Consider the following 18,139-nt stretch of genomic DNA (forward strand, 5'->3'; position numbering starts at 1 on the left):
AGTCATCAAGAATTGAACTCAGAAACTGTTGCAGAAATTCAAATTTGACTTCTCAAGTCAGAGAAAAGGCAAAGTATATACACAAAATAACTTACTTACAGGAACATAAATAACTAAAAGTTAGCTACTTTCTCAGACATGACAGGAGAAAAAGAATGAATTGACTATATGATCTTTTAAGCCTAATTTTGCCTTAGATCTATATAGGGTAATTCAAACAAAAAGTGGAGCCTAACCTCACTATCACAGAACTGTGAATTCTCCATTTTCCCTCTCAGAACACTTAGTTTATAAATCAATGGTTTGGCAGGCTCATTAATTTAATAGTATTTATGTACAATAAGTACATTTTCAAAATTCTGAAAACAGTATTAAGGAAAAACAGGAACTGTTTCATTTAGGTCTTACCTAGTACAGTGAATCAACTTCACAGTGCAATGAGTAAGATACCAACATGAATACAAAAGCAAGACTACAAACTGATTATTTTCTTTTGGAGATTTTATGATCAATTCCAAATATACAGTACAGGGAAGATGAAATGAATAAGAAAAAAAAATCATATTTAATTCCCCATCAACACTAAGCCATATTATTCAAAATGTGTTTCAAAATACTTAGCCAGATCACCAAATCTCAGTCACTACTTTAGTTTAAATATTCACTAAGATAAGCAACAGAAATCCATTGTGAGACAGCATCTAGAGAGAACAGCTATACTGTTATATATAATTTATTAACTTAGTAGTTTTAGTCTCTCAATATTTAGCAAGTTTGTTTAAAAATTACCATTCCCATTGGTTTATAGTGACATTAATATAAGTCCATAATTTCAAAGTCAACATTCCTTTCACTGTGAACATAAGACTTCTTAAAAGATAGTTGTGGGTTGGGGAACAGTAATGAGTATGGCTGGTGGGCACTGTTCAAAGCCAGAAAGACTGGCAGGCTTAGAAATGCATACACTATATATACACACACTCTCAGTACACTACTGTTCCCCACATTTTTGCGGTCCATTCTTGTCTCAAAATCTGGTATGAATCATTTCCTTAAATTTGAAAAACAAGATGAATACATTTTAATCTTCATTTCAAAATAACCCTTTTAAATGAAAAAGAAGTTCCTCATGTTTGTTAAATCCATTCAAAAGTTGGATTTAAATACTTTCTTCACAACATGTACAATTTTTTTCACTCTTAGTGCCTCATTACAATCAGTTTGGCAGTAAGACCTCCAGTGCTTTATCAAAAATGGCATTCAATAGATTATAAGATTGTTAAATCTGCATTTGAATCATTCTTACCACAATGAATTATAACAAAGTCCAAAAAATGTATGACTATTCATCAACACCCTTGGAACCTATCAATTATTGCAAATAATCTCACACGTGCATATAATTCAAACATAATCTTTGTGGGGAGGGGGTATAAAATAAATACTACAGTATTTCTTCCATTCTATTTAATGCTGCCTAGCTGGTAAAATGAAAGATTAATATTACTAACAGGAAGAGTCAAACTATTTTAAGGACTGTTTTCTAAGTAGAACAATTTTGCAAAACAAAGATAAGCAAGAGCCTATGCAAATACATTTTCTTGTAGTGTAATGTAATTGCTAATATGAGGTATAATCTGTAAGCAATTAATACAAATATAAATAGGTATAAGCCACCACTAACTCACAGTCTGGTGAAAAGCTTCTCAGCTAAAGTAGTTTGAGGATAAGGTTAAGGGAAATGAGAAGGGGTGGACAGGGCAGGTTTCCAGTGGGAACATCATTTACGTGCCTTATCATTATCATAATCCTGTATGTACCAGTCCATTGTTGCAGAAAGGTAAATCCTTTCCAAGTACGTTATACTTTATGTAGCACAGTAAAATTATCTAAGTCTTACTAATGCTTCATTTGCATCTGTATTAAGATATACACATAATTATATATGCATATCAAAAACTATAAACAGAATTTTAAAACACTTTTAATCTCATTTGGGGAAAGTTAACAGGTAAGACAAAACTATGTACTATAGAATTTTTTAGGATATCTAAACTCAGGGTAAAACCAAAGGAAAGCATTTATAACTCTTTAGTAAATGGCTTGTGTGAAACCTCAAGCTCTCATTTCTTTTTTTACAGATAGGTTTGTTCGATGAGGATTGTGATCCAATGATTGTTTAGCAGCAATTTTACCAAACTGTAAATTCTTTTATTAACAGGCATTATAAACAGATAATACTAATCTTATTTAAAAACCGTGAGTGCCACACTGGTGAATATACAGCTTATGAATAACTTAAAAAGTATTTCCCATTTTAAAAGGCAAACCCAGCATACAAAAACCTATACTAAACAAAGAAGCTATAATATGGATACATGATTGATGTGTCTAAAATGATATATACAGTACATAATTAATGTTAATTATGTGATCAGTACATTTTTCCATATGATTCCCTTCATGCTTCACTTTCCCCAGAAACTGAATTCTGTACTTCCTCTTCTAAAATTGGTACAATCAGGTTATCCTTGGACATCAAATTATATTTCATCACAAATTTAGTAAACCGATGACACAAAAATGTTTCATTCTGTAGAGAGGAAGAAAAAAATGTTCTTTTAATATACTATCCCAACCAAAAGACTAGAAATATCATCAATATATATTATTGTCATTCTGATAAGAATGTATTGAGATAATTAGTGAAATATACTTACTTCATATTCATCAAATATCTGCCGATGATGAAAATAAGCATGTGAAAATATTCTGTAAATCCTACGGCATACTGATCCTAGTTTCGCTACAGATGATTCCTTTATGCTAACCCTAGAAGTAGAAAAGAAATCACAGAGAATTTTCTCAGTTTACAAGTTGTGGAAACTGACACCTAGGGAAAATAAGTGACGACTCCAAGGTCACACTGAGATGCCTGGAGCCCCTGCTCCTCGCTTCTGGCCCAGTGTTCTTTCCACCTAACCACAGTGGCTAAGTTAAATACAGTTTTGAAACTTTGTAACAGTTTAATGCAGTTAGAATAAATCCTTGACTATTCAAAATTTACTAAAACATCTGTTTCCAACATTAATACATTGTCCACTAGAGGCAATTAAAACTCCTGAAAGGAATTATTGTTTTATACTACAGAAGTAGATTATTCTTCCTTTTTTTTTTTTTTTTTTTTTTAAGAAATTAAGGCCAGGTGTGGTGGCTCACACCCATAATCCCAGCACTCTGAGAGGTCAAGGCAGGTGGATCACCTGATGTCAGGAGTTCGAGACCAGCCTGGTCAACATGGTGGAACCCTGTCTCTACTAAAAAATACAAAAATGAGCCAGGCATGGTGGTGGGAGCCTCTTATCCCAGCTACTCATGAGGCTGAGGCAGGAGAATCACTTGAACCCAAGAGGCAGAGGTTGCAGTGAGCTGAGATTGCATCACTGCACTTCAGCCTGGGTGAGCAAGACTCCATATAAAAAAAAGAGAGAGAGAGAAATTGTTAATATTGTCTGCATATTTCTGATATTCTTTTTTAAAATATGTATATACAAAATATTGAGGCCAAAAGTCAGTAATTTTCTTAACATATTTCATATGAACTCTTTGAAGCTAATCATACTTAGGGGGAAAAACATCCCTAAATCTATCCATCTGGTAACAAATAACCTTATTAAAATAAAAGGCAGTCATAAACTTCACTGATAATATATTACATGTACAGACTTCCCAGATCTTAAAATTCAATGAGCAAGGAAATGGAATCCTTCAGAAACAAGTAATTCAACTTAGAAAAGTCTGCTCTTTAGGCATGCTACATAAAGGGAGGCTAAGTCTATCATTGAGATTCAAGTGATCAAGTATGTAAATATCCAAACTCTAAAGCATAAGAGGGAGAGCTCTGCAGAATGACACACAGCAACAGGTACTAGCCTTAGATCGAAATGGCCTTGAGCTTTGAGAGCCAAGTGCTGCTGTTCAACCACAGTCCTAATTTCAAAACTTGAATAATTTGAACAAGCCAAAATACAAGAGCTAAAAAAAATACAATAATGCATTAACAAGCAAACTAATTTTACTTTTAAAATACCAATCTTGATGGGTGCGGTGGCTCACGCCTGTAATCCCAGCACTTTGGGAGGCCCAGGAGGGCGGATCACCTGAGGTCAGGAGTTTGAGACCAGACTGACCAACATGGAGAAACCTCATCTCTAATAAAAATACAAAATTAGCCAGGCGTAGTATTGCATGCCTGTAATCCCAGCTACTTGGGAGTCTGAGGCAGCAGAATCGCTTGAATCCGGGAGACAGAGGTTGTGGTGACCCGAGACTGCCATTGCACTCTAGCCTGAGCAACAAGAAGGAAACTTCGTCTCAAAAAAATAAATATAAAATACCAATCATATAAATTAAATCTAAAATGTTTAACACTACATTTAAAAGTTGCAATTACCTGCTGGGAAAATATTTATTGCTATTCAGAAGACATGCAGCACCATCAAGTGTGTGTCTAGTGTAGTCAATAGCAGGACACTACAAAAGAAAGAACAGAGAAATGCATCAACAAAGAGCTCTCTCTTAGGTTATATTCATTATATGGGTATACCTTATTCCAAAGACATAAGCGTGTTCTAAGAATAAAGTTCCTTACAATTTCAGAATCCCCGTAAAATACAATGTTACATTAATAAGGTTTATTATCCCCATGAATTATATCACAATTCTAGATGATACAAAAACCAGTCTCCCAGTTTTATTCCCAACATCGTTACCTAAGAAGAAAATAACAATTAACAGATGATAAGAATTCTGATTTATCTCTTTTTTTTGAAACAGGGTCTCACTGTCACCCAGGCTGAAGTGCAGTGGCATGATCATGGCTTACTGCAGCCTCTACCTTCCGGACTCAAGTGATCCTCCCACCTCAGCCTCCCAAATAGGTGGAACTATAGGCATCTGCCATCATGCCTGGCTAAGTTTTAAATTTTTTTGTAGAGACAGGGTCTCACTATGTTGCCCAACCTGGTCTTGAACTCCTGGGCTCACGCAATCCTCCTGCCTTGGTCTCCCAGAGTGCTAAAATAACAGGCATGAGCCACTGCACCTGGCTGAATCCCTGATTAATCCAACCCTTTCCCTTTACAAATGAGGAAACTGAGGTTCTGCATGGTCAATGACTTATGCAAGATCATACAAGTAGGAAGAAGGACTCAAATTCAATAACCCAAATATACTGATTCCTATCATTTATTTTACCAAGCAGCACAGATGCTTCCTTTCCTTCACAAGTATCTCCAGGGATGCCTTCTTATATCCTACACAATATCCCTCATTATGTCCCTCACATTCTATTACCAATCTAGCAGCCCTCTAAAGAACTTTTCTCTCAAATCACCTTTGAATTTTAACATGAAATACCAAAGTTTCTTTATATTTTAACAAATCTGACTTATTCTGTTCCATTTATCAGAAACAATGAGAAAAAGTAACAATAAAACACTGTCTCATGGCAACTCAGTAAATTTATTAAAGGAAAAATAAAACTGCAAAGTAATTTTCCTCATCCAGTCCTGAGGGCAGCCAGGGAGCAGTATCAAGGGGAAGGCAGTCTAGAAACAAATCAGGTAGTCAACCAGAAGGAAAAAACAACTAGAGGAAGGAGTAACAATGACTCTAGCTAAATGACTCTACCCAGTAATTATTTTTCAAGTTTGAGACTGAAGCTGTTACTGAGAAATATAGTTTAACCAGCCGGGTGCAGTGGCTCATGCCTGTAATCCCAGAACTTTGGGAGGCCAAGGCAGGCAGATCACAAGGTCAAGCGATTGAGACCATCCTGGCCAACATGGTGAAACTCTGTCTCTACTAAAAATACAAAAATCAGCTGGGCATGGTGGTACGTGCCTGTAATCCCAGCTACTCAAGAGGCTGAGGCAAAAGCATCACTTGAACTCAGGAGGCAGAGGTTGCAGTGAGCCGAGATTGCACCACTGCACTCCAGGCTGGCAACGGAGCGAGACTCTGTCTCAAAAATAAATAAATAAATAATACAGTTTAATAACTACTAAATATGGCTTAGTGCCATGGCACTAAAAAATTATCTAATAAAAAAGTATTTTTCTAACAATATATCCATAGGAATTTTTTATTAGTGGAATCACTGCCAAAAACAGTACCATGAGCAATATTTACTGAAAAAACTACCCTTCTCCATATATATGACCACAGATGGGTTGGTCAAAACAAATATCTGTGTTTCTCATATTTGTCATTTGGGTAAACCATTGAACAAATTTACAACCTTTAAACCAGAACCATCAACAAAAAAACAAGCAGACCCTTGAACAACACAGGTTTGAACTGCGTAAATGTATTTATGCTCAGATTTTCCCAGAGACAGCAAGACCAACCCCACTTCTTTCTCCTCCTCCTCAGCCTACTCAACCACGTAAACACAACGAGGAAGAACTTTATAATGATCCACTTAATGAACAGCAAATATATTTTCTCTTTCTTATGATTTTCTTTCTTTTTTTTTTTTTTTTTTAAAGAAATATGGTCTCACTATGTTGACCAGGCTGGTCTCAAACTCCTGGCCTCAAGCAATCCTCCCATTTCAGCCTCCCCAAAGTGCTGGGATTATAGGCATAAGCCACCATGCCCAGCTCCTTATGACTTTCTGAGTAACATTTTCTTTTCTCTCGCTTACTTCATTTTAATACAGTATATAATACATACAACATACAAGATGTATGTGAATTGACTATTATTGGCAAGGCTTCCAGTCAACAGCAGGCTATTAGTAATTAAGTCTTGGAGAAGTGAAAAGTTATACTCAGATTTTCAACTGCACAGAGGGTTGGCACCCCAATCCTTGAGTTGTTCAAGGGTCAACAGTTATGATGCTAGCCATACATTTAACTTTAAATTTTCTAGGCCTAGTGTAGTGGCTCACACGGTACTTTCAGCACTTTGAGAGGCGAAAGCAGGAAGATCACTTAAGCCCAGGAGTTCAAGACCAGTGTGGGCAGCACAGGGAGATGCCCCTATCCCTACAAAATAATTGAAAAATTAGCCAAGCAAGGTGACACATGACGGTAGTCCCAGTTACTAAGGAGGCTGAGGCAGGAGGATCACTTGAGCACAAGTCACTTGAGGTCAAGGCTGCAATAAGGCAAGATCATGCCACTGCATTCTAGCTTGGTTAAGAGAGTAAGATTCCATCTCAAAAAACTAATTAATTAACTTTCTAAGAGATACATTAAAAAGGTAAAATGAGGCCGGGCATGGTGGCTCATGCCTGTAATCCCAGCACTTTGGGAGGCCGAGGCGGGCAGATCATGAGGTTAGGAGTTCAAGACCAGCCTGGCTAACATGGTGAAACTCCATGTCTACTAAAAATACCAAAAAAAATTAGCCAAGCATGGTGGCACACGCCTGTAATCCTAGCTACTCAGGAGAATTGCTTGAACTCAGGAGGCGGAGGTTGCAATGAGATGAAATTATGCCACTGCACTCTAGCCTGGGCGACAGAGTGACACGTCATCTCAGACTAAAAAAAAAAAAAAGGTAAAATAAAAGAGGTAAAATTAATTTTAATAACGTAGTTTCTTTGCCCCACTATATCCAAACTATTACCATTTCAGCAGGTAACTGACATAAAATTATTAATGGGCTACTTTTTGTCTTTTAAATTAAGATATAACTGATACAACTAAAACTTACTCTTAAAAATTGAGCAGTTCCAATCGGGCGTGATGGCTCACACCTGTAATCCCAGAACTTTGGGAGGCCGAAGCGGGCAGATCACCTGAGGTCAGGAGTTTGAGACCACCCTGGCCAGTATGGTGAAATTCCATCTCTACTAAAAATACAAAGTTAACCACGCATGGTGGCCCATGCCTGTAATCCCAGCTACTCAGGAGGCTGATGCAGGAGAATCACTTGAACCCAGAAGGCGGAGGTTGCAGTGAGCCAAGATCGTGCCATTGCACTCCAGCCTGGGCAACAAGAGAGAAACTCTGTCTCTAAATAAATAAATAAAAACTCAGTAGTTTCTAGTACATTCACAAAATTGTGCAACCATTACCACTAAATTCCAGAACATTTCATCATCCCCCCAAAAAAACCCTGAACCAATTAGTAGTCACTTCCCATTCTCTCCTTCCCCTAGCCCTAAGCAACAACTAGTTTCTGTCTCATAGGATTTACCTATTCTGAATATTTTATTAAAATGAAATAATATAATAAGTGGTGTTTTGTGTCTGGCTTTTATTAGTTTTCAAGGCTCATTCATGGTGTAGCATGAATCAGTACTTTATTCCTTTTTTTTTTTTTTTTTTTGAAAATTTTTGGTTTGTAAAAAATTTTTTTTTAAAATAAAAAAAAAAATATTTTTTTTTTTTTTTTTTTTGAAAAAAAGAAAAAAGAGAGAAAGAAAGAAAAAAAAGAATAAAAAAAAAATGAAGGAGAGGAAGAAAGAGGAAGAGGAAGAGGGAGAGAGAACAAGGGTGTTGCTTTATTGCCTGGGCTAGAATACAGTCTAAAAATGGGTACAAGACATGAAGAAAAAAAAAAAAAATGAGGGAAGAAAACAACAAACAAGCAGCCAACCAATATTTCATTTAAATCTGTAAATAGGTGTGACGTGGTACTGATAAGAGTGTATATTTTGTGTATTTAAAGTGGAGAGTTCTATACATGTTAATTAAGTTTATTTGTTCTGGATCTGAGTTCAAATCCTGAATATCGTTGTTAATTTTCTGTCTCATTGATCTAATATTGATGTTGAAGTCTCCCACTATTATTGTGTGGGAGTCTAAGTCTCTTTATAAGTCTTATATATCTGGGTATTCCTGTATTGGGTGCGTATATATTTAGGATCTTTAGCTCTTCTTGTTGCATTGATCCTTTTATCATTATGTAATATCCTTCTTTGCTTCTTTTGATCTTTGTTGCTTTAAAGTCTACTTTATCAGAGGCAAAAATTGCAACTCTTAGGCCGGGCGCGGTGGCTCAAGCCTGTAATCCCAGCACTTTGGGAGGCCAAGGCGGGTGGATCACGAGGTCAAGAGATCGAGACCATCCTGGTCAGCATGGTGAAACCCCGTCTCTACTAAAAATACAAAACATTAGCTGGGCATGGTGGCGCGTGCCTGTAATCCCAGCTACTCAGGAGGCTGAGGCAGGAGAATTGCCTGAACCCAGGAGACGGAGGTTGCGGTGAGCCGAGATCGCGCCATTGCACTCCAGCCTGGGTAACAAGAGTGAAACTCCATGTCAAAAAAAAAAAAAAATTGCAACTCCTACTTTTTATTTATTTATTTATTTATTTTTGCTCTCCATTTGGTTGGTAAATCTTTCTCCATCCCTTTGAGTCTCTGTATATCCTTGCATGTGAGATGGGTCTGGATGCAGCATACCGATGGGTTTTGGCTTTTTTTTGCCTTTCTGTGTCTTTGGATTGGGGGATTTAGTCGATTTAAATTTAGAATTAATAATAATATATGTGAGTTTAATACTGCCATTTAATGTTAGCTGGCTGTTTTGCCTGTTAGTTGATGTAAATTCTTGATTATGTTGATGTTCTTTACTTTTTGTTTTGTTTGGTTTTCTTTTTGTTTGTTTGGTTTTTTTTGAGACGGAGTTTCGCTTTTGTTACCCAGGCTGGAATGCAATGGCGCGATCTCAGCTCACCACAACCTCCACCTCCTGGGTTCAGGCAATTCTCCTGCCTCAGCCCCCCAAGTAGCTGGGACTACAGGCGCGCGCCACCATGCCCAGCTAATGTTTTGTATTTTTAGTAGAGACGGGGTTTCACCATGTTGACCAGGATGGTCTCGATCTCTTGACCTCGTGATCCACCTGCCTTGGCCTCCCAAAGTGCTGGGATTACAGGCGTGAGCCACCGCGCCCAGCCACTTTTTGGTATTTTTTTAGAAAGGCTGATACTGGTTGTTCCTTTCTATATGTAGTGGTCCTTTCAGAAGCTCTTGTAAAGCAGGCCTGGTGGTGATGAAATCTCTGAGTGCTTGCTTGTTCACAAAATATTTTTTTCCTTCGCTTATGAAGCTTAGTTTGGCTAGATGTAAAATTCTGGATTGAAAGTTCTTTTCTTTAAGGATGTTGAATATTGGTCCCCACTCTCTTCTGGCTTGTAGGGTTTCTGCTGAGAGATCTGCTGTGAGTCTGATAGGCTTCCCTTTATGGGTAACCTGACCTTTCTTCTCTGGCTGCCTTCAGTATTTTCTCCTTCATTTCAACCCTGGTGAATCTGGCAATTGTGTGCCTTGAGGTTGGTCTTCTTGAGGAATATCTTTGTGGTGTTCTCTGTATTACCTGGAGTTGAATATTGTCCTGCCTTGCTAGGCTGGGAAAGTTTTCCTGAATAACATCCTGAAGCATATTTTCCAGCTTGGTTTGATTCTCTTCATCACTTTCAGATACACCTATCAAACGTAGATTAGGTCTTTTCACATAGTCCCATATTTCTTGGAGACTTTGCTCATTCCTTTTTTCCTTTTTTCTCTAATCTTGTCTTCTCGTTTTATTTCATTAAGGTGGTCTTCGACCTCTGATATCTTTTCTTCTGCTTGATCAATTCAGCTGTTAAAACTTGTGCATACTTCGCAAAGTTCTCGTGTTGTGTTTTTCAGCTCCATTAATTCACTTATATTCCTCTCTAAATTGTGTATTCTTGTTAACATTTCGTCAAACCTTTTTTCAAAGTTCTTAGTTTCTTTGCATCGGGTTAGAACAAGTTCTTTTAATTCACAGAAGTTTCTTATCAACCACCTTTTGAAGTCTGCTTCTGTTAATGGAACACACTCGTTCTCCATCAGGCCTTGTTCCGTTGCTGATGAGGAACTGTGATCCCCTGTAGAGGGAGAGGCGTTCTGATTTTGGGTATTCTCAGCCTTTTTAGGCTGGTTTCTTTCCTTCTTTATAGATTTATCCATCTGTGGTCTTTATAATTAGCATCTTTATAATTGGGTTTCTGAGTGGACATCCAACTTATTGATTCCCAGCACTAAAATCTGAGCAACCCACTGTGCCAGCCAAAACAGCAGTGTTAAGATTGATGGTGCTTTTCTGACTCTGTACCAAGAACCGCCACATCAAGGCAGCAGCAAAACCGCCTCGCCGCCCACAAGAGTCGCACTGGCAACCCGTGGAGCTCCTCCGCTGGGAATCTCCTGGTGCGTGAGCAACAAAAATTTGTCTGAAAGCGTGGCATCCTCTCGTTCTCTGCGCTTTCACTGGGAGCTACAATCCCGAGCTGCTAGTGATCAGCCATCTTGGATCTCTCTGCCTTCTTTTTTTAAAATTCAAAACTTTTTAGCCTTTAATGTTTTTAACATATACAAAATGCTGTACTGTACGTTTCTCCCTTTTTTTTTTTTTTTTTTTTTTTCCCCTTAAGACAGAGTTTTGCTCTGTCACCAGGCTGGAGTGCAGTGGCATGATCCTGGCTCACTGCAACCTCTGTCTCCCAGGTTCAAGCGATTCCCCTACCTCAGCCTCCTGACTAGCTGGGACTACAGGCGACTACAGCTAATTTTTTGTATTTTAGTAGAGACAGGTTTCACCATGGCCAAGATGGTCTCGATCTCCTGACCTCGTGATCTGCCTGTCTCGGCCTCCCAGGAAGTACTGGGATTACAAGTGTGAGCCACCACGCCCGGTCATGTTTCTCCCTTTAAATTCATTCCTTTGGCCGGGTGTGGTGGCTCACACCTTTGTGTGGTGGCTTTCACCTTTTGCCAAGATGGGTGGATCACCTGAGGTCAGGAGTTCAAGACCAGCCTGACCAACATGGCAAAACCCCATCTCTAGCAAAAAAAAAAAAAAAAGGTTCATTCCTTTTTAAGGCTGAATAATATTCCATTGTACACATATACAGTCAGCACTTTGCATCTGCAGATTCAACCAACTGCAGATCAAAAGTATTTTTAAAACCCCACAACAATAAAAAATAATATAAGAAATATAGTATGACAACTGTTTACATAGCATTTACATTGTATTCAGTATTATATGTAATCTATCATAAATAATGTGACTGTGAATACTCATGCACAAGTCTTTGTGCAGATGTATGTTTTCATTTTGGGGGACTGCATACCAAGGAATGGAATTGCTGGGTCATATGCAACTCTATGCTTAGCATTTTAAGGAACTTCCAAACAGTTTTTCAAAATAGCTGAAGCATTTTACAATCCCATCATCAATGTTTAGGGGTTTCACTTCTTTACATTTCGGTCAGCATTTGTTATTGTCTATCTTTTCTATTTTAGCCATTATAGTGGGTGTGAAAGTATATGCCATTTGGCGTTTTGGTGCTTTTCTTCTTAACATTTAAAAAAATTGTAGTAAAACATATATAACATAAAATTTTCTATTTTGACTGTTTTTAAATGTATAATTTGGTGGCATTAATTCACAATATTGTGGAACCATCACCACTGTTTCCAGCTCCCAAAGAGAAACTATTATGGCTAGGAACAGTAGCTCATGCCTATAACTCCAGCACACCAGGAGGCCGAGGCAGGCAGATCACTTGAGGTCAGGAGTTTGAGAAGCAACCTGGTCAACATGGTGAAACCCCATCTCTACTAAAAATACACAAATTAGCCAGGCATGGTGATGCAGCCTGTTGTTCCAGCTACTCAGAAGCCTGAGGCAGAGAACTGTTTGAACCCAAGAAGTCGGAGCTGCAGTGAGCCGAGATCATGTCACTGCACTCCAGCCTGGGCGGCAGGGCAAGACTTTGTCTCTTCAAAAAAAAAAAAAAAAAAAGCGCCGGGCGAGGTGGCTCACACCTGTAATCCCAGCACTTTAGGAGGCCGAGGCGGGTGGATCACGAGGTCAAGAGATCGAGACCATCCTGGTCAACATGGTGAAACCCTGCCTCTACTAAAACTACAAAAAATTAGCTGGACATGGTGGCGCGTGCCTGTAATCCCAGCTACTCAGGAGGCTGAGGCAGGAGAATTGCCTGAACCCAGGAGACGGAGGTTGCGGTGAGCCAAGATCGCGCCATTGCACTCTAGCCTGGGTAACAAGAGCGAAACTCCGTCTCAAAAAAAAAAAAAAAAAAAGCCAGGCACAGTGGCTCAAGCCTATAATCCCAGCACTCTGGGAGGCCAAGGTGGGTGGATCACGAGGTCAGGAGTTTGAGACCAGCCTGGCCAACACAGTGAAACCCCGTCTCTATTAAAAATACAAAAAATTAACCAGGCGTGGTGGTGGGTGCCTGTAATCCTAGCTACTTGGAAGGCTGAGGCAGGAGAATCACCTGAACCTGAAAGGCAGAAGCTGCTGTAAGCCAAGATCGTGCCACTGCACTCTGCCCTCTAACCTGGGTGACAGTGCAAGACTCCGTCTCAACAAAAAAAAACGAAAAGAAAAAGAAACTCAGCTGGGCACGGTGGCTCACATCTATAATCCCAGCACTTTGAGAGGCAACGGTGAGCAAATCACTTGAGGTCAGGAGTTTGAGACCAACCTGGCCAAGATGGCAAAACTCTGTCTCTACCAAAAATTTAAAAAATTAGCCAGGTGTAGTGGCATATGCCTGTAATCCCAGGTACTTGGGAGGCTGACACAGGAGAATCGCTTGAACCTGAGAGGTGAAGGTTGCAATGAGCCAAGATCACACCACTGCACCCTGGAAAACAGAAAAAAACACTGTCTAAAAAAAAAAAAAAAAAAAAAAAAAAGAAAAGAAATTCTATTACCATTAAGCACTAAGTCCCCTCACTCACATCTCCCATCTCTTGGCAGCCTCTAACTACCTTCTGTCTATATGAATTTATTCAATCTATATAATTGGATTGCTACAGTATCTGTCCTTTTGCATCTGACTTGTTTCATGACACACAATAAATACTGGATTTTAAAAGTTAATCTACGTTGTAGCATGTATCAGAACTTCATTCCCTTTCACAGCTTTATAATATTCCATTTTGTATATCTATGCTACATTTTGTTTCTCCATTCTCACTGTGGTTTTTCTTTTTCTAATCAAGCATGGTTGTGGGGGAGACCATGTTAATCAGCTTAACAATAATGCACAACCCTCGCACCAACTCTCTTTGTGGTTTTGAGATCTGCATTTACTTAATGACTAATGTTGAGCATCTTTTCATGTGCTTACTGGCCATTTCTGAATCTTGTTTTGAGACAAGGTCTCTCTCTGTCACCTAGGCTGGAGTATAGTGGTGTGATCCTGGTTTACTGGAACCTTTAACCCTTGGGCTCAGGCGATTCTCCCGCCTCAGACTCCCAAGTAGTTGGGACTACATGTGCACGCCATCACACTCAGCAATTTTTTTGTATTTTTAGTGGAGATGGGACTTTCACCATGTTGCCCAGGCTAGTCTCAAATTCCTGGGCTCAAGCTATCTAGCCACCCTGGCCTCCCAAAGTGCTGAGATTACAGGCATGAACTACCACACACAGCCTCATGAAGATTTACAACGATGTTTTTCTCCAATAATTTAAAAATATTAGCTCTTACATTTAAGTATTTGATCCATTTTGAGCTAATTTTTGTGCACAATATGAGGTAGGGGGTCCAACTTCATTTTTTTGTATGTAGATATCCAGTTGTCCTTCAATGAGATTTTTTACATCATTTTTTTGTGCTGTCCTTTTTTTTTTTTTTTTTTTTTTTGAGATAGAGTATCACTCTTGTTGCCCAGGCTGAGTGCAATGGTGTGATCTTGGCTCACTGCAACCTCTCCCTCCCGGGTTCAAGCGATTCTCCTGCCTCAGCATCCCAAATAGCCGGGATTACAGGCATGTGCCACCATGCACCACTAATTTTTTTTGTAGTTTTAGTAGAGAGCATCTCAATCATTACACAGTAGATATAAGTACAATGTGACAGATGTTAATCTGTAATAGCCAGTAAATCATGAAGTGAGTTCTAACCCATCTAATTGCCCAATTATGAAAAATGATGCTAATCATAAGAAATCCTAAAATAGCACTGTAACAATAACCCCACAGAGCAAGGAACTCAAAATGAAATGACAAAATGAACAGTGAACTAACCCTAAAAAAAAAACTTGTCTATTTAATCTTGAAGAGATATAGCCTATAACAATTTTTTTACTCTATTTCATAAATCCTCACCTCTTTTGGAGTTTTATGAGCTGCACAAAGAAAAATCCATTGTTCAGTTGCTGTCATTTGAGTACAAGTATCTGGATGGCATTCACTCTGTTAAAAATAATTATATTTCTTAATATGTAAAACAATAAAAAAGCTTATCATTTCTGTTACTATATTTTCATAAAAATTCTAGCAGAAAGTAAATTAAAAATTTGGACAAGTTTTTGTAAGCACATTACATTGTAAAAACAGAAAAAAATCAGAACTTTCAATTATAACTCTGACTTAAAGAAAATATTACCTGAAGTTTGACAGCAAGTCCATTTAGTTCAAGGCAGAACTGCCTGAAAATGCAAATATATAAACAAAAAGTCATATCTATTCTCCACCATAATTTTTAGACTATTAGCTGCAAAAAGAGAATCCCATCAGTATCATCCCTCCTCCCTTACTACCATTATCAAAACCACCTGAACTGACAATAGCACATTTCTTCCAAAGACTTACAGAAAACAGAAATATTTTCTAAAAACAGAAAACCAATAACCCTCATAACATTCAATACTAAAGGTCAGTGAGCTGATCATTCTCATATATAATAGAAATTAGTATAATTTTTCAGGGAAGTAATTTGGAAATATTTACCAAGACTTTTAGGAAGTGTATACTTTTTGACTAAGTCATTCTTCTAAGAATCTATTACAATGAAATAATCAGATCTGCCTACAGATAAACGTATAAAGATGTTCACAGGAGCTATATACACATATGAGAAAAATTCAGCAATTGGAGGGTAGCAAAATGTTGGTACATAGAAACATTCAAAGAAATTACGGCTGGGCATAGTGGCTCATGCCTGTAATCCCAACACTTTGGGAGGCTGAGGGGCGGATCACCTGATATCAGCAGTTTGAGACTATCCTGGCCGAAATGGTGAAACACCGTCTCTACAAAATTATAAAAATTAGCTGGGCATGATGGCGAGTGCTTGTAATCCCAGCTATTCAGGAAGCTGAAGGGGCAGAATTGCTTGAACCTGGGAGGTGGAGGTCGCAGTGAGCCAAGATCACACCACTGCACTCCAGCCTGGGCAACAAAGTAAGACTCCCTCTCAAAAAAAAAAAAAAAAAAAAAAATTACATTGAGCCCATCAGTTTTAGACAGTTATTTGATAAAAAGACAATCTTCTAAGTTACAAAGATATTGTTTTACAGCTGCCAAAATACTGAACCTGTTCCCTCTAAAAATCCTACCTAGTAAAATTTAGTTCAATGTATCAAGTTAGATTAATCAATACTATGTTTCCCCATCAGAAAAACTGAAACATTTTGGTTCCCCAAAAAATATGCAAAGCAAAAGCCTATATAATTAGAAGACCAAAAACAAAAAAATCCCCCAAAAAAGAAACAAACCAGGACATACATGAACAAATTTGTTAGGCCAAACTTTATTTATTTATTTACTGGACACTGTAACAGAAGAAAACAAAAAGGCAAGGGTCAAATTTTCAGTTGTTTGTAACTGCATTTCCTTTCCAGATCCCTAATAATGCTGTCCTTAGTTATAAAAATAACATCATTTCTAAATCACCACCTCTACTGCCCTATATCTAATAGGCTGCATGTTATGTGTTTTTGAGTTGTTTTCCACTAAGTGGTAATAAAGATTGGTGGTGGTGTCAAGTTTCTTACCTAGCCTAACCCTTTTACAGCCAACAGCAAAATTAACTTGATTCAGCAGTGCTGTGGGTATAATCTGTGGCAAATAATGCAAAACTTACAGCTTCAAGTTAATGTAATACAGGGCTAACATGTACACAGTTGTGCAGCTGAAGAGACCAACCAGAGCTGGAATCTAGCCTACATTCCAGTCACCACGCATGTATCCTGACATAAGGAGTACCTTTTTCCTAATCACAAAGATTCAACATGAGCTAGCGGGAGATTTGACTGAAGTCATGACCCAAGTCAAATTAACATCATTATATAATCAACTGCATTAACTAAAAATGGCAAGTATACATCCCCAAATCAATAAAGGATGTGTGGGGGGGAAAAAAAAAAAAAACCTCTTCCTGGTCAACTAATAAAAACATACACAAGACAATAAAGAGATAAAATATATATATATACATGATAGTTACTACACAATCCAGTCCAAAAAGTGGCTAGTAGAAAAAAATAAGAAAAGTAAAAATAGCACCAGAATAAAATACTTGTGAGCAATATTTTATATAAAGTTTTATGTAATGTATTATTATGTTTTGTATACTGTATGTTTCATAGAACAAGTTAAATAGGGAGGTAAATGTTTTCTTAGACCTGAAAAAAAAAAAAAACCTTGTACACTAAAATCAGCCCTTATTTGCTAGGAGTTATGTTTGTAATGAAAAAAACAGCCAGGCACAGTGGCTCTCACCTATAATCCAAGCATTTTGGAAGCCAAGGCAGGCAGATTGCAAGGTCAGGAAATCGAGACCATCCTGGCCAACATGGTGAAACCCTGTCTCCACTAAAAATACAAAAATTAGCTGGGCATAGTGGCATGCACCTGTAGTCCCAGCTACTTGGGAGGCTGGGGCAGGAGAATCCCTTGAACCTGAACCCGGGAGGTGGAGGTTGCAGTCAGCCGAGATCACGCCACTGCACTCCAGCCTGGTGACAGAGCAAAATCCCATTTCAAAAGAGAAAATAAGAAAACATGCTTACTTTCATCATTAATGCCAAAATATAAGAAAGCAGTTATTGGCTGGGCGCGGTGGCTCAAGCCTGTAATCCCAGCACTTTGGGAGGCCGAGGCGGGTGGATCACGAGGTCAAGAGATCGAGACCATCCTGGTCAACATGGTGAAACCCCGTCTCTACTGAAAATACAAAAAATTAGCTGGGCATGGTGGCGCGTGCCTGTAATCCCAGCAACTCAGTAGGCTGAGGCAGGAGAATTGCCTGAACCCAGGAGACGGAGGTTGCGGTGAGCCGAGATCGCGCCATTGCCCTCCAGCCTGGATAACAAGAGCGAAA

At 38.4% G+C, this 18,139-nt stretch overlaps 1 protein-coding gene across 4 annotated transcripts in view; it reads right to left on the reverse strand.

The window, feature by feature from the left end:
- Positions 1 to 483: 483 nt before the first annotated feature.
- Positions 484 to 18,139, reverse strand: part of MOB4 (MOB family member 4, phocein) — a 40,639-nt gene continuing 22,983 nt past the window's right edge. For all 4 annotated transcript variants that reach the window (XM_032278770.1, XM_032278769.1, XM_032278771.1 and 1 more), the window contains 5 exons: positions 15,422 to 15,464; positions 15,142 to 15,228; positions 4,454 to 4,533; positions 2,721 to 2,832; positions 484 to 2,593 (listed from right to left, as the gene is read on the reverse strand). In XM_032278770.1, the coding sequence (XP_032134661.1) occupies positions 2,462 to 2,593; positions 2,721 to 2,832; positions 4,454 to 4,533; positions 15,142 to 15,228; positions 15,422 to 15,464 (454 nt within the window). In that variant the 3' untranslated portion in view covers positions 484 to 2,461. The remainder of the gene's footprint in view (positions 2,594 to 2,720; positions 2,833 to 4,453; positions 4,534 to 15,141; positions 15,229 to 15,421; positions 15,465 to 18,139) is intronic.

Source organism: Sapajus apella, unplaced genomic scaffold (assembly GCF_009761245.1).
Source record: "Sapajus apella isolate SASKATOON/1434 unplaced genomic scaffold, GSC_monkey_1.0 scaffold10, whole genome shotgun sequence".
Classification (NCBI taxonomy): Eukaryota; Metazoa; Chordata; class Mammalia; order Primates; family Cebidae; genus Sapajus; species Sapajus apella.